The 23,351-nt window shown below is 41.7% G+C and overlaps 1 protein-coding gene across 2 annotated transcripts in view; it reads left to right on the top strand.

Moving 5' to 3' along the window:
• LOC117777758 (phospholipid phosphatase-related protein type 4-like) overlaps positions 1–23,351 on the top strand; it is a 78,150-nt gene that overhangs the window by 14,769 nt on the left and 40,030 nt on the right. For both annotated transcript variants that reach the window (XM_034612688.1, XM_034612687.1), the window contains exons 3-8: positions 2,729–2,858; positions 2,987–3,182; positions 9,326–9,383; positions 9,477–9,650; positions 18,729–18,864; positions 22,529–22,757. In XM_034612688.1, coding sequence (XP_034468579.1) covers positions 2,729–2,858; positions 2,987–3,182; positions 9,326–9,383; positions 9,477–9,650; positions 18,729–18,864; positions 22,529–22,757 — 923 coding nt within the window. The remainder of the gene's footprint in view (positions 1–2,728; positions 2,859–2,986; positions 3,183–9,325; positions 9,384–9,476; positions 9,651–18,728; positions 18,865–22,528; positions 22,758–23,351) is intronic.

Below are 23,351 nucleotides of genomic sequence, written 5' to 3'. Positions count from 1 at the left end.
GAAAGTTCTCAAATCTGCTCCAGTGTGAAGACCTCTATGGTGTGTTTACTGACGAAAATGCCACAATGGGGTTGGTGTCAGGGACTTTCTTTTAAAGCTATTTCTGTGAACTGATGATACTCTGTACACTGCTGACAGAACAATAATGCTGGAAGTGTTGATAGCTGATTTTCACATTAAAATGAGGATAAATATATAGTGGCTTCAGAAAGTATTTAGAACTCTTCCCTTTGCACACACAGTTTTAACGGCCCATCAATCTACACTCAATGACTCACGATTACAGTGAAAACAGTGGAAACATACTGTGAGGGAAATGAAACATTTTGATCATGCACAGTGTAATCATGTTAATTTCCCCTTTGATTGATCATGATTGAATCTTATACAATGTTACCTTGATCATGCTGTATCCTGTACAAATGAATGAATCTTGGCCCAATTGCCTAAACTAAGGCATTGTTGTCTTGATGTCATCAGAAGATCCTGACTTTTGGCTTAGAAACAACCTCAACCAGGGGAGGAAGGAGCCAAATGTATAAAGAGAAAGAACAGCTTCCCATCGGTGTGCATATTACAAACCAAACTTTGTCTTGTGCACCATGCTCTGAGCATTAAAGTGTGACAATACTGTAAGAGATTTGTGTCTCGTTCCTCGTTGTCAGAGTGGGATTGCAGAATTGCCATGACAATATTTAATAACATTTTTGCTAATCTATTTAAACTGATTCAGTGTTCAGTACCCAAAATAAGTACTTTGTTGATAGCCCTTCTTCTTGGGTAATCATACTACATACTCTCATACTACATCCACATGAATACCATCTTATTTTTACTACACACACTGTTGTTATGGTTACACCTGTGCCACTCAGTTTTGAGTTACCCAACCCCTGAAATGGAGCCTTTTGGGAAGACAGCTTGTTCTGTTTTAGTAAAACTATGGGGTTTGTACGGACTGAAACTGAGACTTTTGGAAATACTGTTGCAGACACTCATTCACTTGCTGATTGGTTATTGTCAGTATCAACTTGACCATTAACTGTTAATGCTTAAAAACAGTTTTCACTGTGATCCTGGGTTATTGAGTGTGGATTGATGGGTAGTTACACTAAAAACACTCACTCAGTAACAGTTCCATTTGGTTGTTGGTGTAAGAAAATAAATCCCTGCTCTTATTTTTCACCATTGATGTTCCTTGTTGGCATCATTTTCTGTAATAAAGCAACCAACTGCAGTGTAGATAATCTGCTTCCTGTTTACATCACATGACCTCTGTATTCAGATGTGTTATTATGGAAAGATATTATTTTGTAATACAGAGCTTTAACACTTCTCTGGACGGAGATCACTTTCAATTTAAAACAATAATATACTGTACAGTGTTGCCCATTCATTTTCTAGACTGTGGCGACCTGCCATGTTAAAAACATTCCATTTTATTTATCATCCCTTTTAAAGTTAGAAATATGGATCACCACACTCGTTCTCAACAACACATCACCCTTGACAAACCCTTCATGCACACGGAACTGGGTAAAACTGCATTCAGATACCACGCTCCTCATAGTTGGAATAAACTTCAGGACTCATTTAGGCTAGATCTTGTTTTAACCTTAGAAACAGTTAAAGTTTTTGTTAAAGGAAGTTTTAGTTGATGAATGCTCCTGTTTTTCTTGATGTGGCTATCTTATCCCTTTTTTAAGACATTTTTACTCCTCTGTATTTTAATTTGTACTTGTTTATGTAAATGCAGGGCACCATTGTAAATGAGAGCTCTGCTCTCAATTGGTTTATACCCTGTCTATCTATCAGGTCTCTCCACAGATGGTCTATAGGCTGGGGCAGTCTGAGACTTGTTCTGAAGCCACTCCAGTGTTATCTTGCTTGTGTACTTTTGGTCTTAGTCATGTTTGAAAAGTTTACAATTGTTTATGTGCACTCTGGAGCAACTTTTCTTTAAGAATCTCCTTTTATCTAGTGAACACACTTGCATGACATTGCCACCACCACTCAACATAGGAACGGTATTAGCCAGGTGATTCAGTTCAATTTATTTCAGTTCAATAGTATTTTAGTCATATGAAGCCAAATCACAACATTGTCTCAAGGCGCTTTACATAGTAAGGATGAGACTTTACAATTTTATAGAAAAACCCAACAGTTCCCACAACGAGCAGCATGGCAACTGTGGAGAGAAATAGCTGACATGCAATGTATGAAAATGTAACACCAGTTAAGTTAATCCTTTAAACTTATATATAAACCACACACCACACATGCCAAGTTTCCCTTACTCTGCTCCATAGACTGTATATGAAAAGCTCTGCACACAATGTCCTCCACTCAAACAAGAAGAAAGTGACAGTGTATCACAGGCCTCTTTGAGGAGGAATCACTAATGCCAAGGAATGATTCTAAAGTCCCTCTGCAGCGTAAGAGGCAGTCATTCTTAAAATTATATTTCACATGTATGATCACAATATGGAAAGAGAAGATAAAATAGAGATTGTTAAGAGCATGTCATCTGTCTAATAATTCTAGAAATGTCTGTCTGTCTGCCTGTCTGTCTGGCATGATTAGAACGGGCACTGCACTAGTCTGTATAAAGTTTGCAGTCACAACAGGATGCAACAGTAAACACACTAATATATTTCAGTGAGGTTAATGTATCTGGTGACAAAGATGTGCATTGCCATCAATCCTCTCTGTGTCTGTCTGTATGTAGATCCTGATAGGAGAGGCCATTCTGTACTGCTATCTGTCCAGGAGGTCGTCAGCCACACAGACTGAGGCCAATATCAACGCTGCAGGCTGTAATTTCAACTCCTACATTCGCAGAGCTGTACGCTTCATAGGTGGGAGGACTCATTATGCACACATGCATGTTTTTAACAACAAACCACAGAACCATAAATAAACACATGAAACACTGACATTAATATAACTGTCAACAATAATTGTAATAAATGTATTACTTTCCAAGGAGTCCATATCTTCGGCCTGTGTGTGACAGCACTGATAACTGACATTCTCCAGCTTTCCACTGGTCAACACACACCCTACTGGCTGGATGTGTGCAAACCCAACTTGACCCACATTAACATGTCCACCTGTGACGAAGCCTTCATTCTGGAGGATATCTGCTCTGGACAAGACATTGGGCTCATCAACGCTGGGAGGTAAGACTTTCTGTGTGTGGGAGGGTTTGTGAGTGAACTAGTGACTGTGTTAGAGGATGTGTGTGTGGGTGTGTTGGATTTGTGTCTATTGAATGTCTAGTTTTAGCAAACACATGCTATGATCTTCTTGTATCTTGCGGTACTGGATATATATATTTTTTGCTGTTGTCATGGTTACCAACCTGCTCTCAGGACCCTTACTAAAACACAGAAAATATGTGAGCTAAAATTAGGACACTGTACATAGTACATTTATAAGGTCATGTTCTACAATGATGAGCTTTGAGAGGAGAAAGGATTGCATAGAGATGATTATTTAGACGTAGATTTGTAAGGCGAGCATTAGAATGAAATAGTCAGGTACTGGTTACTGGGGTTGATGGGTGACAAAGTGAAACCCACTGTAGAGTTTGTGAATATACGTTTTTCCATCACTGACATTCAGAGCAGCTTCAGTGCTCCATGTCATAGATTCTTAGAGTTTGTGGAACTGCTCAGGTGGGTTGAGATCTAGTGAAGTTCATGACATGATTTTCATTAAACCATTCAGTGAACCCAGTGACGTGTAGAGAAGCGTCTAGATTTGTCATGCTCACATTTCTCTAATTTCTCAGCTACAGCTGCAAGGTGCCAGAAGAAAACATTATGCCCGAACTTTGACAGGTTCTCTTGCACTTTGACTTTAAAGCAACTTTTAGTGATCTTTGTGACCGTTAGAGTTATGTTGGAGAGTTTATTAATATCTCTCTGATAAGTGTTTGGCTCTCGACTTTGACTGTAGCCAGGTTGAAAGGTGAAGGAGGGGATAAGTTTGGTTTGTTTGCCCATTCAGAATGCCGGGATTAATACGTTGGTCTACAAATCCATGTCTAGGGACAGCAACATTCCCACCAGAGCATGGACAGAGAGGGAAAAATCATCAAAGGCCTCTACATCACCTATGCAAATATTAGGGGAATTCAGTATTTCTCCAATTTCACTCTGAACTAGCAGCCTTGGCTGACCATATTTCTCTTGAAGTGCTTGGAGAGCAGTTAAATATGGTCTTGCATCATGCATACTGGATTTGGCTAATGTCTTAGCTCCTGGGTGCTGATAATGTTCTAAAAGGATCTGATATTTATACTCCTCACTAAGATGGGATGTTACCCAAAGCCATTTTCAGGAGGGCAAAATCACTCTCTCGGCCACTCTTAAATACAGGCGGTATTTCATAATGCCTACTAAGTTGAGATCTTTGTACGCAGACTAGAGGCTGACTTGGTGCAAAAAGACTTCCGTACATTACGACTGTGAATGCCTTCTGCTTTGGCTGTGGATGAATCCCATAATAGGCAGGGGGCCGTAGATTCCTTTTAGGTCTAGCCCCTGGTTCATAACTAATTGGCTTGGTGAGGGTTTTAGCTGATAGCTCACAAGATACTGATGATGAAGGGATTTGGGGCTCTCTCTGAGAGGTAGGTAATAAATGTTCAGGTGAAAGTCGAGGCTCAGCTTGGTGAGCAGGTGTAGATGACTTAGCTAATGTTTGAGACATTTATTCCCTGGCCTTGTCCGTAATGGGCTGGGTTGAGTCTCTTACACCTTGGGATCCATCTATAAGCTGAGCAGAAGGAGCCTGACCTTCATTAGTGGGCTCATTAATAGGCTTAGTGTCATCAGTCTCTGATGCAGCCATTTTAGGCCATTGTGTGGAGTGTGGCTGTCTCCGGCTCGAAGGACCATTTGTTGAGGATATAAGGTTCTAACTGGAGCCACAAACCACCAGGAGACAATTGTGGGCAATCAGCTGTCCATTTATTTAATCGTAATCATGATAAATAATGATTGCTTTGATGATTGCCATGGTTCTAAACAGAGAAAAAACAAATGAAAACATTGCAAAACTAATCACCATACATAAATCCAGTATTTAGTATTTTAGATATCTTCACATTAAAGTACAATAAATGTCAAATAATAATTAGCCAGACATATTCTAATATTTAACAAATAAGATCAAACTTGTCAAACATTATCCAATAACCTTCGTTCTTAAATACAACATAATACAAATAAAGTGAAAGAAATGTTACTTACATTGAACGTTACTCAAAAGACACATGGCAAACACCTACATCCACACAGTCAGGATGAAAAGTTTGGAGACAAAGAGGAGGAAATGTGATCAACCCCTCTACTTGTAGACTTGGATGTGGGAGGAGCTACCTAAAGTAGGTCAAACTGAACCACCACTCAGTGTCTCCTTGAGGAAGTTGGATAAATGAACTTGCAGTTCTGAATAAAACAGAAACCACTGGTATTGTGCTAAGTTCTCTGTCTGCAGTGGATGGTAAAACTGTATAGATGTTTTAATAGACCACCTACGCGGTGACATTTTTCCTGGTGCTGCCAATTGTCATTCTGACTGTGACAGACATATCTCTTTTGTTAGACAAAAAGAAAGAAAAAGAGAAGACATTAATGAGTGCTGCCCAGGAGATATACAATGTTGCAACAGTGCAAAATACTAAGTTAGAAATATTTATGTTATTATGAGACGCACTAACTTCTGGATGTTGTAAACCATCAAGGTGTAAAGTTGGACATAGTTTGGTTGGGCAGTATTTGGTTCTAATAACTAAACATAAGGTTGTGTGTGGGCAGAATAAATTGGCATTAATAAAATAAATAGGTGTGTAATTAACAACGCCTCTTAGCTGTTCTCAAATCACTGCAAACCTCTTAAGGATTATTACAATAATAACCACTCGATGCACAGCTCTGCACATTTCATCAGGGTAGTTGAAACTTTCATTATTGCTCACATTTGCTTTTCACGTGTCTTTCTAACCAGGGCTTCTATTTCTCTCAATATTACATGCATGTTGTAATCACTAAGTTTACAGGATAGGCTCTCCTTTGGTTTACTTCAGCTAAGCTTATTGTTTGTTCAGCAAATACTTGCTCTTATCATATATGTCAAACTTTCCAGAGCTGCCGCTAACTGTATCTAACCTTCATCACAGTCATTCACTGAGCATCATCTGCTTTTCAGCATTGTTGCATTTTAGCAACTGAGCTCTTCTCAACAACAATTTGATAAATATGCTTATCTTGTTTAAAGGGCCCATATTGTGTAAAAATACATTTTCTGGGCTTTTACTATCCGTAATGACTTGAAGGGGGTCAGTAGGGACCCTCAAAGTACGAAAACAGTCACTCTGTTATCTAAACATCTCGTTTTGTACTTCCTCCTCCGTATGAGTCATACGGGATCGCACTCGTCTCTCAGCCCCACCCAGCCGGTACCAGTCCAGCCTCCGAACCCACCACCCCCGCTCCCCACCACCACCGCTCCCCACCACTACCACCCCTCCACACCAAGCAGTCTTGTTGCTGAGCTAGCAGCTTTCTAGCTACCACAGGCTAACCACAACAAACAAAACTGAAGAAACACTGCAGCGTGGAGGGATGCAAGGAAGAGAATGTGTCCGTGCACATTCCTCCTAAGAACGTTACTGTTTGAGACCAGCGGTTACGCTTTATTTCTTCTGACGTTACTCCGTATTGAAACTCCGTTGTGAAACTCCGTACTGTAACTCGGGGCGTTACTCCTACATTGGACAACTGTCCTACTAAAACTTGAACAAACATGAGGACGGTGTAACTTACCGTTCAGAAACATCCTGTTGTAACCGGCTGTGAATGTGTGGCTGGTCTTCTATAGCGGTATCCAAACATACCAGCGTGACTTTCAGCTGTGTTTACCAGAGTGAATGTGCCAGAATGAGACCGGTGATAGGCCTGGTCGCGTGTCACTAAAAGTGCAGTTAGCCAATCAGAGGAGGGGCTCAAGAGGCAGTTATATCGACTTTAAACCACTGATATATCATCTTAGGGGTACCAATACCTCAAATTACATCCCAGGAAGGTGTCAAATATGGGCCCTTTAATGTTAATTACTGAAGGTTATTAATGGTACAGGTCTTTGCTATTCTCTCTCATCCATCCATCCATTATCTATCCCTGTATTCTGTTTCAGCTCACATTAGGGGACAGGTGGGGTTCAGCCTCGACAGGTCATTGTAAGAGACAACAGTTCAACCTCTTATTTACACCTAAAGATAATTTAGAACCACCTCATCTGAATGTCTGTGGAATGTGAGAGGAAATCAGAGCACCCGGAGGATGTCAACAGGCGAGGTGACAGTGCTACCCACTGCACCACTGTGCCACCCCTCCAATCTTGTTCTTATCAATAATAGATCAGACATATGCCTGTAGTAATCTTGCCTGAAGCTTAAGCGCTCAGATGGCACTGTATTTATGTTCTTCAGTTGGCTTTCTTCACTGAACTGCTTGCTGTTTCATTACTGTCGTGAGTATTTCTTTGGTCTTGTTGATAACTGGCCTTCTCTCTGGGGTTGCCCCAAACAACTTAAAGCTGGCAATGTCCGTCCTATTGAGAGACATATAGTTAATGTGGATTAAATGCGCTTTGGTAAACTCCTGTCACATATATTTTTTATCTCAAATTGGCTTCTAAATCATCCATGTCTCAGGAGGGAGTGTCAAGACAAGACACTGAAACTCAAATTGCCCTTGATGGCTGTGTAATCAGTGTGGGATATATGAGAGATAGACAAGAGCTTGTGTAAAGATGTGTGAATGGCTGAATATCATTTGTAGTATGAAGAACATGGTGTGGTCATTAAGACTAGAACAGTGATATATAAATGGAGGCCATTTGTCATGGATTCACTCTACCATGAAGTCCTGATTGATGGAGTGCTGCTGAGATGGTCGTCCTTCAGAGAGGTCCTTGCATCTCTGTAGAGAAGTTTAGATGTTACTTTAGATAAACCGGTTCTTAATCACCTATTTGACCAATGGTCTTCTTACCCTGTTACTCAGTTTGGCCAGATGGTCAACTCTAGGAAGAGTCCTGGTGGTTCCACACGATCTCCGTTGTACATAATTGAGGCCACTGTGCTCCTCAACACTCAAAGCTGTAGAGATAGTTTTACAGAGAGATGGACTGTACACTGCACACATCTCAAACAGTGTGGATGCTTCCGTTAAACCCTCTGACACAAACAGTACAGACTGTTCTGTGCTTTCCTACACACCAGAATGAGCTGTTCTTATTCTGCTCTTTGAAATCATCTTGAGTATTGAAGCCATTTTCAGTCATCCTGAGCTCCCTAAAAAAAATGTAATTCAATCTCTAAACACCACTTTCTCTGCTTAATTAAATAATGTATTTTCTGTCATGTAAAGAGGATTATCATTAGCCTTCTTTATGCAAATGTGTAAACATTTTTTTATTTGAATTAATTAATTATTACAATGAATTAATAATTTTTGTGAATACTTTACATAATCAGATATTAATTACTGTTTGTTCTGAACAAAAACGGAAGAAAACTGGACAGCAAAAATGAATACATTTAATAATGGTTGTGCATGTTTATTTTGTCAGTTGTTTGGTAGAGTTGTGTTACACTTTAGAAATCCCTGATGTAAACAACCTGTTATAGTTACTAGATTTCAGGACACAAGAGGCAGAACTCAGAGTAAAAAGTGATTACATAGTGGTAACATGAGCACAAGAGAGATGAAGTAAGCAACAGTCCCAAACTTTCCAAAAATAACAAAGTCAAGAGCTTGGATACCTTGTGGGTAAACGGACCATCTGACGATGATTGGAGTGAAGCACCAGGCTTTATATGAAGCAGGAAACAGGTGTGGTAGTGAGGCAGATTGATCTTAGGTGTGCTTGATATGAGGAGGGAAAACTCAGGTAAGAGGAGGGTGATCGTATAGCCATGCCCTCAACTTAGAGTAGTTGAATAAACAAGCATTATTATATTGTAAAGCATTATTATATTGTAATGTACATATCTGTACAAACTGGTATCTTGATGTATATTCAATATATTTCGTTCTTTAGGGTTACAGTCCTACTCCCGGTAGTACTGAAAATATGTTATCAGCAGGATCAAGACAAATTGCAAATGAAACACTTGCTACAGCTGCAACACCCACACCTCCAAGTTTCTTTGAAAGTCACCTCCTTGTAGCAGATGAATATTCAGTATTGTCCTTAGCTGTCTGAACATGATAATTAGCATAAAGAACACTGTCTTTTTTCTTTGTAGGAAGTCGTTTCCTTCCCAGCATGCAACTCTGGCTGCCTTTGCTGCTGTCTACATCTCAGTAAGTGGTTAACATGCACACTCATGTCAAATCTTCAGCCAACATTAAAATTTACCAACAGTAAAAGATAACACGCTAAACTGTGTCTTTTAGATGTACTTCAACACGGTACTGACAGACTCTGCCAAGTTGCTGAAGCCTCTCCTGGTCTTCTCTTTCGTCATGCTGGCCATCTTAGCTGGGTTAACCAGGATCATCCAGTTCAGAAACCACCCTGTCGATGTCTACTGTGGATGGTTACTGGGATCTGCCATTGCTGTTTATCTGGTAAAGTTCAATGAGTTACAAATATGGCTTTATACAGGTCAGGTGAAGGTTATTTAAGATATGACAAGGCATGCAGCTTGACAATTTCTCTATTAACCCTTGTTTTGTCCCTGCTTCCCTCGGCTGTTGGCCCCCTCACATAGCCCACCCCATATTAGGACGCACACGTAGGGCAATAGACAAGTGAGCAGCCCTTGCAGATGTATTTGTTACACACGGTGTGAGTTTTACAGTCCTTTTTCCTGGGGCATATCTGACACCTCTTCCTCTTACTCGCCCCGAGCGGGGCTGCTGCTAGGGCTATGGAGGAGGCCGGACACTCGGGTCGAGCGTCGTAGTCAAGAGCTCTCTGTGCGGCGGCGGCGGCGGCGGCTTTTACAGCCTTCACAACCGCGGCGGACGTGTCCGTGCGGGGCATGCGCTCCCTTCGTGCGATGAACGGAGTCACGAGAGCCTTTCCCAGCTGCTCAAGGAACACCCTCCGCTTGTTCCGCTTGCCCGGCATCCAGTCTGGGTTGATCTCTCTCCATATCACGAAGGCGTTGTAGGAAGAGATGTCGAGAATGTTGTGAAAGACGACCAGGGGCCAGCGCGCGGTGATCCTCCTGCAGCTGTACGTTCCGATAACCTTGTCTAGATTGTCCACGCCACCTTTGTTGCGGTTGGGGTGGACCAGGACGATGACCGGTTTCCCGTCCTCGCGTTCGCTGATGTCGGCCTCGGGGTGCCGTGTGCTCAGGAGCACCACATTCCTGTTTTTCTTTGGGATGTAGGACACCAGAGTGGCGGTGGGCGTGAATGCGAACTTGGATGAGAACACCTCTCTTCCCTTGACCGCGAGCTTGTTCTTCCGAACCGTGCCGACCACGGTGAGCTTCCTCTCCAGGAGCTGCCGCGCGAGTTCGTAGGAGGTGAAGTAATTGTCGCACGTAACGTTACGACCGTGCCCTCCCTCCATTACATCGAGCACTACCCGCAACCCCTGGTTCCGTTCTGGGCGTCTGCCGCTCGGCTTTCCGGTGTACACTTGCATCTTCCAAGCGTAGCTTGATTTCGCATTGCAGGCCACCCACGACTTGATCCCGTATTTCGCCGGCTTGCTGGGCATGTACTGACGGAACGGACACCGGCCTAGGGAGAAAAACAGGAGGAGAAGAGATGAGAGGAGATGAGATGAGGACGAGGACTAGCAGCCGCTATCTACATAACATAACATAACATAACATAACATAACATAACATAACATAACATAATTATAATATTTTTTTTAAAAAGACTAACCTCTGAACGGAACCAGTTGCTCGTCCATGGTCACTTTGGGCCCCGGGTTGTAGAGGTGCGGTAGCCGCGTCACCCACGTGTCCCAGACCTCTCGCACGGCCGCCAATTTGTCTGTGTCTCGTCTCGTGTGTCTCGTCTCGCGGTCGTCGAAGCGCAGCAGTCTGGAGTACGTGTGGAAGAGTTTTAGGGGCATCGTGGCACGAAATATCGCCCGGCCACTCTCGGCATCCCACAGGCTGGCGGCGGCCTCGCCCCGGGACCTGTACACGCCCGCTAAGATCAGCAGCCCTACGTAGGCGCGCAGGTCGGTCTCGTCCATCCCTTTCCATTCGTCGCCATATTTTCGACGACCCTCCCGATTCGTCATCTCTAGGATGATGTTCTCTACCGTCGGTGTGATGAACAGGCAGAACGTCGAGGCTAGGTCACCGGTGCGGGACGTCGCGTGGATCGTGAGGCCCCGGGGGACCCCGCTTTGAGCCGCAGCAGAGGAGGAGGAAGAGGAGGAGGAGGAGCAGTGGCCCTCCTCTCAGCCGTACGCCCTCGAGGACCATGTTATTTCCCCGTTTTCATGACGGGAAGGTCTCTCTTTCCACGAGTCCGGTGGTGGTGGTGTGGTGTCGCCGTGGTCTTGTCCTCCTTCTTCTTCTTCTTCCAAGGATGACGAATCTGCAGAAGCATCACCCACTGGGTCGTAGTCTTCGTCACCGTCGTCGTCTTCGCAGTCACCGTCGTCGCCGTTGTCTCCGTTTTCTCTGTCTTCTTCTCGGTCTGCTTTTCTGTCTGCTTCTCTGTCTGCTTCTCGGTCTGCTTCTCCATCTCCTTGTCCGTCCGCTTCTCGGTCTGGCTCTTTCGCGTCCTCTTCGGGTTCAGAGGATGGTTGCTGGGAGAATAGCTGTTGGAGAACCTGTTCTCTGGTGAAACGCCCAACGCTGATTGGAATCAGGTGTGGGTCTAAATGACCCCACAGAGCACCACAGCGCCCTCTCTGGGGGTCTAAATGACCCCTCCCATGACAATCGAGAATGACAATCCATTGGTCTCAATTACCCCAGGAGAATTGGATAATGACAATCCTTGGGTCACCCTAACCCTAACCCTGACCGGCCAGGGCTTGCGTATGATCACACGCACGCACGCACGCACGCACACACACACACACACAGACACACACACACTCTGGGTCAATCCGACCCAGGAACAACACGAGGGTTAAAGGATAGGTTAAAATGTTTTAAAGAATATTGAAATGCTTGTACACTGAGATTGTTGGCCATATTACATCCTTTACGAAAGCAATGCACAGTAAAAAATCGCACCTTGGGAAAAACTATGATGAAGTGATGATGATCTGGTGCTCCTTTTACTAAGCAAAACGAAAAGAAAACTAAATACCTGGATACATCCGATATTGATGAGATCGTGGTGAGTTTCACTACTTGGTTCAGGACGCACAGTATTTTAGGATGTACGTCGGCGAGTTTGAAGAACTCCTGCAACAGCTGGCACCAAGTTTGAAGACACAGAGGAGTCATTTCAGAGAGCCCACTGCTCTGGATCTGCGGCTAGCTGTATTTCTGAGGTAAGGTTCTTCAGTATTTAATTTGAGAAGGGTCCAGTTTGCTTGTGAACAATTCCAGCTGTGAACATTTCTTTCATTTGTTTTCTTCGACAACAAATACTCTTAAAGGAATAGTTCCCCCAAAAATTATAATTCACTCATTATCTACTCACCCCTATGCCGATGGAGGGGTGGTGTGAATGTTTGAGTCAACAAAACACTTCTGGAGTTTCAAGGGGAAACAGAGTAGCAGCCGAATCCAATACAACTGAAGATATTAGGGACTTATCTTCAGATGTAATAAAACAACAGAAAAAAAACATAACATGCCTCCATACTGCTCCTGTGGTGTCATCCAAGTGTGCACAAGCCCCGACATTCATATTCGACTCTAAACAAGGTCATTTACACCGTGTTTTAAAGCATTACTGTCCGCTGATATTTTTCGACGAGGTACATTCAGGGACCGTCGAAAATGCTAACGTCCACTAACACAGTGGAAATGACCTTGTTTCGAGTCGAATATGAATGTCGGGGCTTGCAGATACTTGGATGACACAACACAAGACTAAAACTGTTTACCCCTGAAACTCCAGCAGTGTTTTGTGGACTCAAACACATCACCCACCCCTCCATCGGCATAGGGGTGGGTAGATAATGAGTGAATTATCATTTTTGGGTGAACTATTCTTTTAAGACTGGAGAGAGGAGGAGGTTGTTCTTATTCTACAACTGCTTCAAAACTATCACTCTCAAAGGCACATTCTGGTAGTATTGGAGTACATCACATTCTTAAACATACTGCATAAAATACTAAACTGTGAACCTTTTAAGTCAATTGAAAGTAAATTGTATTATTATGGTGTATACTTGTATTGCATTATATTCAAAAATAAATTGTGTGTTCCCTGATAGTTAACAGAAGGAAATACCCAAAGTAATAAACACACACAATCCTGTGGCCAATTGTGCTCTCAGAAATGCAATACTGTATGCAAGATTTGCTATAGCGCACCGGGTAGAGCTGCCGCCCCAATGAGGCAGGGCCTCAACCCGCATTTATGCATGTCCTCCCCCACTCTCTCTGTCCCCCCTTCACAGCTTACTCTCCGTCCTATCCATTAAAGGCAATAAAATGGCCCAAAAATATATATGTACACTACCGTTCAAAAGTTTGGGGTCACTTAGAAATGTCCTTATTTTTCAAAGAAAAGCACTGTTTTTGTCAATGAAGATAACATTAAATTAATCAGAAATACACTCTATACATTGTTAATGTGGTAAATGACTATTCTAGGTGAAACGTCTGGTTTTTAATGAAATATCTACATAGGTGTATAGAGGCCCATTTCCAGCAACTATCACTCCAGTGTTCTAATGGTACATTGTGTTTGCTAATCGCCTTAGAAGACTAATGGATGATTAGAAAACCCTTGTGCAATTATGTTAGCACAGCTGAAAACTGTTTTGCTGGTGAGAGAAGCTATAAAACTGGCCTTCCTTTGAGCTAGTTGAGTATCTGGAGCATCACATTGTGGGTTCGATTATACTCTCAAAATGGCCAGAAAAAGAGAACTTTCATGTGAAACTCGCCAGTCTATTCTTGTTCTTAGAAATGAAGGCTATTCCATGCGAGAAATTGCGAAGAAACTGAAAATTTCCTACAACGGTGTGTACTACTCCCTTCAGAGAACAGCACAAACGGGCTCTAACCAGAGTAGAAAGAGAAGTGGGAGGCCCCGGTGCACAACTCAGCAAGAAGACAAGTATATTAGAGTCTCTAGTTTGAGAAATAGACGCCTCACAGGTCCTCAACTGGCAGCTTCTTTAAATGGTACCCGCAAAACGCCAGTGTCAACGTCTACAGTGAAGAGGCGACTCCGGGATGCTGGCCTTCTAGGCAGAGTGGCAAAGAAAAAGCCATATCTGAGACTGGCCAATAAAAGAAAAGATTGATATGGGCAAAAGAACACAGACATTGGACAGAGGAAGATTGGAAAAAAGTGTTATGGACAGACGAATCAAAGTTTGAGGTGTTTGGATCACACAGAAGAACATTTGTGAGACGCAGAACAGGTGAAAAGATGCTGGAAGAGTGCCTGACGCCATCTGTCAAGCATGGTGGAGGTAATGTGATGGTCTGGGGCTGCTTTGGTGCTGGTAAAGTGGGAGATTTGTACAAGGTAAAAGGGATTTTAAATAAGGAAGGCTATCACTCCATTTTGCAACACCATGCCATACCCTGTGGACAGCGCTTGATTGGAGCCAATTTCCTCCTACAACAGGACAATGACCCAAAGCACACCTCCAAATTATGCAAGAACTATTTAGGGAAGAAGCAGGCAGCTGGTATGCTGTCTGTAATGGAGTGGCCAGCGCAGTCACCAGATCTCAACCCCATTGAGCTGTTGTGGGAGCAGCTTGACCGTATGGTACGCACGAAGTGCCCATCAAGCCAATCCAACTTGTGGGAGGTGCTTCAGGAAGCGTGGGGTGAAATTTCTACAGATTACCTCAACAAATTAACAGCTAGAATGCCAAAGGTCTGCAATGCTGTAATTGCTGCAAATGGAGCATTCTTTGACGAAAGCAAAGTTTGAAGAACAAAATTAATATTTCAAATAAAAATCATTATTTCTAACATTGTCAATGTCTTGACTATATTTTCTATTCATTTTGCAACTCATTTGATAAATAAAAGTGTGAGTTTTCATGGAAAACACGAAATTGTCTGGGTGACCCCAAACTTTTGAACGGTAGTGTATATGTGTAATTCACTGTCGTAAATAAGAATTGTGGTCTGAGCCTAACCATGCACACAGCTGTTCACACATGCATTTATTGACAAGCTGGTGGAGAAGAAACCAGCAACCTCAGAAGCAGAGCCGTCTTTGGGGTATGGCAGTAAACATTTGCCCATTCACTGCACTCAACTCAGCGTGAAACAGTAGCATACAAGCTAACAAGCTAGCACAGCAACACAACGCAGTTATCTAGAGACAAGACAAAGCAAACAAGCAAATGTTATGACATACTCAGGTTGGCATCTGTCCTGCATCCTATGCCCTTTTTCTTGCGTTCGCCAACGAGTGAAATATGCTCCGAAATCCAGGTGTCCAGGGGGCACTGACCCAATGACAGACATGTTGTTATATTACGTTTGTGTACCATCAAAATTATTTTTAAGCTGTTACTTATCTATATAAAAACTAGAGTTGCTTTAACAAGACAAGAGTTGCTTTGTGCCTCCCTTAGTAATCCAGGAAGTGTTTGTATAAGAATATTTTAAAACTGTAACAAGATGTTAGATATTTAGTTTTAAGTCAAACATACTTTATCAAATGGTCTATGTTTTTATGACAGATAGAGGCAACAAAAGGTGGTGTTTGCAATTAAATTAAAGAAAATAGATCAAAATGGTTAATGGATGTCTATGTCATGAATTTGAGCGTGTGTGTGTTACCATATTAACTAGGGATTGAGCAATACAGAAAAAAATAATACTACAATAATACTCTCATCATGTCTTTGCAGATTTCTAAGCACTGGTGAAAACTACATCACACATGCAGCAGGTTTCAACTTGGTATTTTAACTGCGGCACAAACAGTGAAGGAAACCTGCAATGACATTTGGGAAGACATGAAAGAAGCCCACATGCCACGTCCAAATACGATCTGTAGATGAATACTGGGAGGAGATTCGAAGAGCGATTTCCCACATGGCATCGGTGAACACATTGTGATCCAGGCACCTCCCAACTCAGGATCACAGTACCACAATTACAAAGACTCCTTCTCATTGTACATTGGAGATTTTGGGAGCCCTCCAGAAAGGTGATCTTTATGTACCGCCACCATTTCTCCTCCCTCATTTTCTGCACCAGAGTTGGGACATGTGCCATATGTGGTTGTGGCTGACGAGGCTTCTCCAATAAAGCCCTATTTTTCAAGAGGACACAAGTTTTCAATTACCGCCTCTCCAGAGCGCAGCACATAGCGAAGAACTACATTGGTTCTACTGTCAGAGATTACAGGTCTGCCCTGATGCAGCTGACAGTATCATTAAGGCAACTTGCATACTCTGATCCGAATCCAGGAGACGGGGAGCCAGTTGAAGAAGATGGTGGAGAGAATAACATATTTATCCCAAAACTATAGTATGAAAGGCCCTGTGAACAGCACTGTTCTTTTCCTGTTTGTTCAACATTTCTATGATAAGTATGTAATAATTTGAAATGTTTTAAAAACTTGAACAATAAACATCAATATAAATATATAACACATTTCAACACAGTTTAGAAAACACACATCTCCTTATTCTGCCTCCTGACAGAACTCAACCTAGGATTACCTTTCTGGGGGCAGACGCCTCATGAAGGGGCCAAGCCTAAAAGGAACCAGGTGTCCTCATCTCGCTGTAGTAATCTCTCTCTCTCTCTCTCTCTCTCCTCTCCTCTCTCTCTCTCTCTCTCTCCTCTCTCTCTCTCTCTCTCTCTCTCTCTCTCTCTCTCTCTCTCTCTCTCTCTCTCGCTCTCTCTTCTTCCCTGGTTTCCTTCTTCATCATGTAAGCCTCCAGCATGCTGTCACTCCTCCTCCTCTTTGCCTTGGCTGGTAGTTACAGCACTACACTCCCCCTCACTTCCTTGGTCAGGCACTTGCTCTGTTGTCCGTGAATCCTCTGACTGCTCGTCCTCTTCAACTAGATTGCTCGAGATGCTATTCAAAAACAACAAATTAGCACTCTCCTTGTAATAAAGTGGTAATGAGAAGTGTAGGAGTCTTTTTTAAATACATGATGATATAATGACATATTTTCTTAAGATTTATATTATGATTGAATTAGACAGATGTAAAGGCTGTTGATTCTTTTCTCTGGTGTCACCAGATAACAGGATTGGTTAAAAAACTAAAATAATGAGACGTATGGATAATAACCTTCCTCCTGAACTAACCTGTATAAAAGGGACATTGTCTCCAAATATTTACACTTCTTCTGCCTGCCTCCTGCCTGGCCACTCTCCTTCCTGCCTTTTCTTTCTCACATAAGTCTCAATCAAATGTTTCCATTACTACTTCACTTCTATCACTATCTTTTATCAAGTAAAAGCATAGCGAGTTGTTACACAGAGCAAACTGAAAAGACTGATTACACTCTGATTAGACACAAACTTGTCAAATAATACATCTCATTGTTGCCATTACATTCATTATTCATTTCCATTTTATTTGTTTAGCGCCATCTCTAAGCACTTTTAAATAAGGTTAAAATACTAAAAGACTAAAAAAGACCATTTACCATTTTGGGGGCATAGCTTTGACGAGGGCTGATGGGAGGGGCATACCTGCTTCACTTAGATTGATTGACAGTGATTAAACTATGTTTGAGCTGTCAGGACATTACAGTTTTAATTGACACATACCCATACATCATCACCATGATATACATTAAACTAGGTAGCAATACAATTTTTAAACTGCATGTTGTTGCATAATCTTCATGTTATTGTTACTGAAGGACGTGTGGTTTATTACAGTTCTACTTGAAAGGAGACATGGATGTTCAACTTTCGTGTAGAAAATGCTGACACTCACACAGTGCCTCCCACACACACTAAGATACGTCCAGCATGCACACACATGCACACGAGCACACACACACACACACTCACACTCACACACACACACACACACACACACACACACACACACACACACACACACACACACACAAGCCTCTTCAACTGCCTACACTTTTGTTGTTCTGCCTTCTGGAGAGAAAATGTTGGCTACAAATATGAGGTTGTGCTCTGGATCATCAGCTCTACTTTAGATGAAATTGCCAGTTCCTTACAAGTGTAGAGTAATTTAAATACATTTGACTGGTGGATGTTTATTTTATTTTTATATCATCATGCAACAGCAGCATGTTTTTCAATAAAATAAACATGTAACCAGGTAGGTACTAACCGTGTCAATGAACAAGAGTGTGTATGAAAAATATGGTCTGCATTCATTCCCTTATTTGTACTGTATGTATTTTAGATACCTTGATAACAATGACTTGTATCCATCCTCCAGTGAAGCAAATATAGTACATGTTTTGGTGAAGGAATGAAGAGCTAACATGGCTGCTTTCTCAGCCTGGATATGTCTTTGCAGCATGCCCTTCTGTGTCTCACTGTGTGTGTGTGTGTGTGTGTGTGTTTTTGTGTGTGTGTTTGTGTTTGTATGCAGGGAGTGTACGCGGTGGGGAATTTCCAGCCTAGTGAAGATCGGTCTCGAAGTCATCCATCTCCCCCAATCCTGAGAGAGCCCCCCCTCTCCTCCCTTCCCAATGTCAGCCAAACAGCAGTCAGCAACAGCCACCAAGGTAAAAGAGGCCAAGAGTTCATCACCCTGACATGTCAACTACGAGAATGCATTTCTAGAATAAAATGTAGCATAAATCTCCCTTATCAATCAATCAATCAATCAAATTTTATTTGTATAGCCCATATTCACAAATCACAATTTGTCTCATAAGGCTTTAACAAGGTGGGACATCCTCTGCCCTTAACCCTCAACAAGAGTAAGGAAAAACTACTAAAAAAAACTTAGAGAGAGAGCCACATGTGAGGGATCCCTCTCCCAGGACGGACAGAAGTGCAATAGATGCCACGTGTAAAGGAGAACATCAGAAAGATAAGGGTTTGATTAGAATAAACAGTTTGTAGCATAATGGAAGGTCAATGAATTGATGGATTATTGTCAGTAATGGTAGAGTATCTGAGTAGACATATTGTATATCAAGCAGTCTTTTTGTCATCATAGTCCACGGTCAGCAGCCACCACGATCATGATCCACCATCAAGATCGGATGCCACTATAGTCCACAGTCATTGTCCACTGCCGCCATCAGGATCACCATCAGCTGCCACCTCGATCGTAGTCCACCACCATTATCACATGCCAACACGATACAGGATCCGCCATTATTATCACGATCAGCCAGCAAGATACAGGATCTGCCATTATTATAACGATCAGCCAGCACGATACAGGATCCGCCATTACGATCACGATCTCGATCTCTGATACGCGATCCACAGATCATAATCCACGATGTGGCCGCTGATCGTGGTGGCAAGGGCAGTGTCGTCTAGCGCAGCTATATCATTAGATAATGTATCTCTAAGGTGTTTAGGGCCAAGTATTAGAACCTCTGTTTTATCTGAGTTTAATAAGAGAAAATTGCGGGTCATCCAGGTTTTTATGTCCTTGAGACATGCTTGGAGTTTAGTTAATTGATTAGACTGTTCTGGTTTTATTGACAAGTATAACTAGGTGTCATCCGCATAGCAGTGGAAATTTACCGAGTGTGCCCTGACAATGTTTCCTAGTGGAAGCATATATAATGAGAATAACATTGGGCCGAGCACAGAGCCCTGTGGAACACCGTGGTTAACTTTGGTGCGCACAGATGACTCATCATTAATTTGCACAAATTGGAATCGATCTGAAAAATAGGATTTAAACCAGTTTAGGGCGGTTCCTTTAATGCTAGATAACTGTTCTAGTCTCTGTAATAAAATTTGATGGTCAATAGTGTTGAATGCTGCACTAAGATCTAACAGAACGAGGACAGACACAAATCCCTGATCTGAAGCTATTAGAAGGTCATTAGTGACTTTTGCCAAGGCTGTCTCCGTGCTGTGATTGGCTCTAAACCCCAAATGAAAGTCTTCATATACATTACTTTCCTGGAAAAACTCGCACAGCTGATTGGCTACAACCTTTTCAAGGATTTTAGACAGGAAGGGGAGGTTAGATATTGGTCTGTAATTGGCTAAAACCTCCGGGTCCAGGGTGGATTTTTTGAGAAGGGGTTTGATTACAGCTATTTTAAAGGACTGTGGTACATATCCTGATGATAATGAGAGATTGATTGTATTCAGTAACGTACTATCAATTAGGGCCAGGATTCTTTAAGTAATTTTGTGGGAATGGGATCTAAGATACAAGTTGTGGGTTTAGAAGATGAGATATTTTGGACAGCTGATCAAGGGTGATCACAGAGAAGCTGTCTAAATAATTGGTAAGATTCTCAGCTGTTTCTGAGATATCTATTCTTGATAAGGTATTAGTGCCAACTGAGGGCAGGAGATGGTTGATTTGATTTCTAATAGTTAAAATTTTATTATTAAAGAAGTTCATAAAGATATTGCTATTCAGGGATCGAGGAATACTGAGTTCGATGAGACAGTGCTGAAGAGAAACCTGGGGTTGTTCTTATTTTCTTCTATTAGTGTGGAATAGTAGGCAGCTCTTGCTTTGTGGAGGGCCTTCTTATATGCTTTAACACTATTTTTCCAGGCTAGGTGATTTTCAACACAGTTTTTTATAAGTGGCATGTATTATGATAATGAGAAATTGAAGGTAATTAAATTATGGTCTGATAGAATCGGATTATGTGGAAGTACTATTAGATGTTCAATTTTGACACCATATGATAATACCAGGTCAAGTGTGTGGTTACAACAATGTTACACACTGACTGAAACCAACTGAGTCTAGTACTGAAATAAATGCTACGCTAAGGCTATCATTATTATTGTCAACATGAATAATAAAGTCACAATAATAATTTTATCTGTTTTTAGGACTAGGTTTGATAAAAACTCAGGAAATTCATGAGACTTTCAAATGAGTTGTAGCTTAGTTTAGGTTTAGGATTAATTGATAGACTGGAGTTAAAAATAGCAGCAACTCCACCTCCTCGGCCAAAGTCTCGGGAACGTGTGTATTTATATGTCTGGGGGGAGTAGATTCATTTAGACTGACATATTCATCGGGATGCAGCCAGGTCTCAGTGAGGGACAATAAATCTATTTTGTGATCTGAGACTAGTTCATTTACTTAAATAGCCTTTGATGATAGTGATCTTATGTTTAAAAGTCCACATTTAAAAGTATTTGTTTGTTGTGTTGTTGCAGAGGTTGTGTTCATTTTTATTAGTTTTTTCTGTAGAATTCTCCCTCTGTTAATGTTTGATTTAATAATTTAATGGGACGGTGGACAGACACAGTCTCTATGGGGTTGTGGTTGTGTGACTGATCCAGAGGGAGCGCAGAGAAGTGTGTAGCACTGCAGCTCTGCGTCCTGGTCCCAACTCTGGGTTGTCATTTTATAGACTGAGTAATATTCCTAGATAAGAGAGCTGCTCCATCCCAAGTGGGATGAATGCTGTCTCTCCTAACAAGACCAGGTTTCCTCCAAAAAGTTTGCCAATTGTCTACAAAGCCCACACCATTTACAGTTTTTTTATTGTTTTTTTAATTTATCGTGATATGACCAGCAGGTTTTGTGTTTCTGTTTTGTTTAGTCCAGAAGTTACATTTTGGTCATGCTAGGGAGTACAGTCACACTCTCCCAATTTTGTACAAGGCAAAATGCAGTAAAAGCATAAAGTGCATCATTAATATATAAAAAAGCTATGCGTTGACAGCAAGATACAACATTTTAGGCCTTTGCTGATTTTAATTATTGTGAATTTATGCTTTTGCAAAGTTTTTTCGAGTACTCAATAATAAAATATTATAACCTTTCTTCCTGACTTAACCTACAATCAGCCAAGTACCACTGGGTCTATGTCACAAATTGAAAAATGTAATATCTCAACATGCAGCCAAAAATAGCCACTATACGTTTCCCTTTACTTAAGGATGTTACCCAATGTGCACCTTTCAGCAAACACTATGTAATATTAATGAAGTTTTTATTTGGGCTTTTACTTAAGTTGAATGCTTGATCTCCTCATTATCAACTTTGCTTATTGGTAACATGTCGATTTTAAGTGGCTGCTTTTGAGATGCATTATGTCTTTGGTTTCTTTGCTCTTACTAGTGGTCATTATGTAACTGATTAATCATTGTTGATTAATTTAGTTACAGAATGATCCTTAGTTGTTCAGTTTTTAAGATAAGACACACTTCCAATAAGTTAACTTCAAATCAACCCCCTTTTTAACATGACCTCTCTTTTTTGTCCTCTGATAGGCCACCATACCCTGGCTCCCAGCCAACCAGAGCCAATTATCACAAGGACCTCTTCCCACATGCTGTTGCCTGACCAAACAGGGCCCATCCTGACGCGTAGTTCCTCCTATCGAGAGCCATCTCTGTCCAATATGAAGAGAGCAAGTGCTGAGGTGGAGGTGATAAGTCCATCCAGTCCTTTAGGCAACCGTGACAACATGATGACTTTCAGCAGCAGCACGCTGCCAAGGTAACTCTTTTTAACTTCTTTGTAACTTCTTTGTAACTTCTTTATTTTGCTTATCCATAATACGTCATGTGTTACTGTCACATACAAATCAAAAAGATAAAATGTTATTCAAGTAATAAGAAAATAATAAGTTGACATTTCTCGTTTTCATACATACAATATACACACACGTGTTGATAGAATATTTTGTGGAGACTTCTTGGTCAATACTATGATGTCAGTTGATGAGAATGGCACTCAGTTGAGCCCATACCTCTGCCGAGGTACAACAGTCTCCATCAAGTCACACCAAGTTGCACACTCATTGGCTGCTTTTAGACATGCACCAAAATCTGGCAATTTTTCTGAAATTTGCCAAAGAGGCAAATAGTGCAAAGAGCGCCCGAGTCAGTTGCTCTGGTTATTTTCCTGGCAGCCCCCTAGTAAAATGTCTGTTTTTTCAGAGTGACCCCTTACACCAGGAAGATTTCCGGAAAGGTTAAAGTTAGAAAGCAGGCATGTAGGCATGTAAAACATGCAAGACAAAGTTGTCAACTAGGAAAGACAACAATATTTTGAGAGCTTTTGGCAATTAGGACAGACAACAATTTGCAA

Source organism: Hippoglossus hippoglossus, chromosome 17 (genome assembly GCF_009819705.1).
Source record: "Hippoglossus hippoglossus isolate fHipHip1 chromosome 17, fHipHip1.pri, whole genome shotgun sequence".
Taxonomy (NCBI): domain Eukaryota; kingdom Metazoa; phylum Chordata; class Actinopteri; order Pleuronectiformes; family Pleuronectidae; genus Hippoglossus; species Hippoglossus hippoglossus.
The sequence above is the reverse complement of the archived record's forward strand: the minus strand, read 5'-3'. Positions and strand labels throughout refer to the sequence as shown.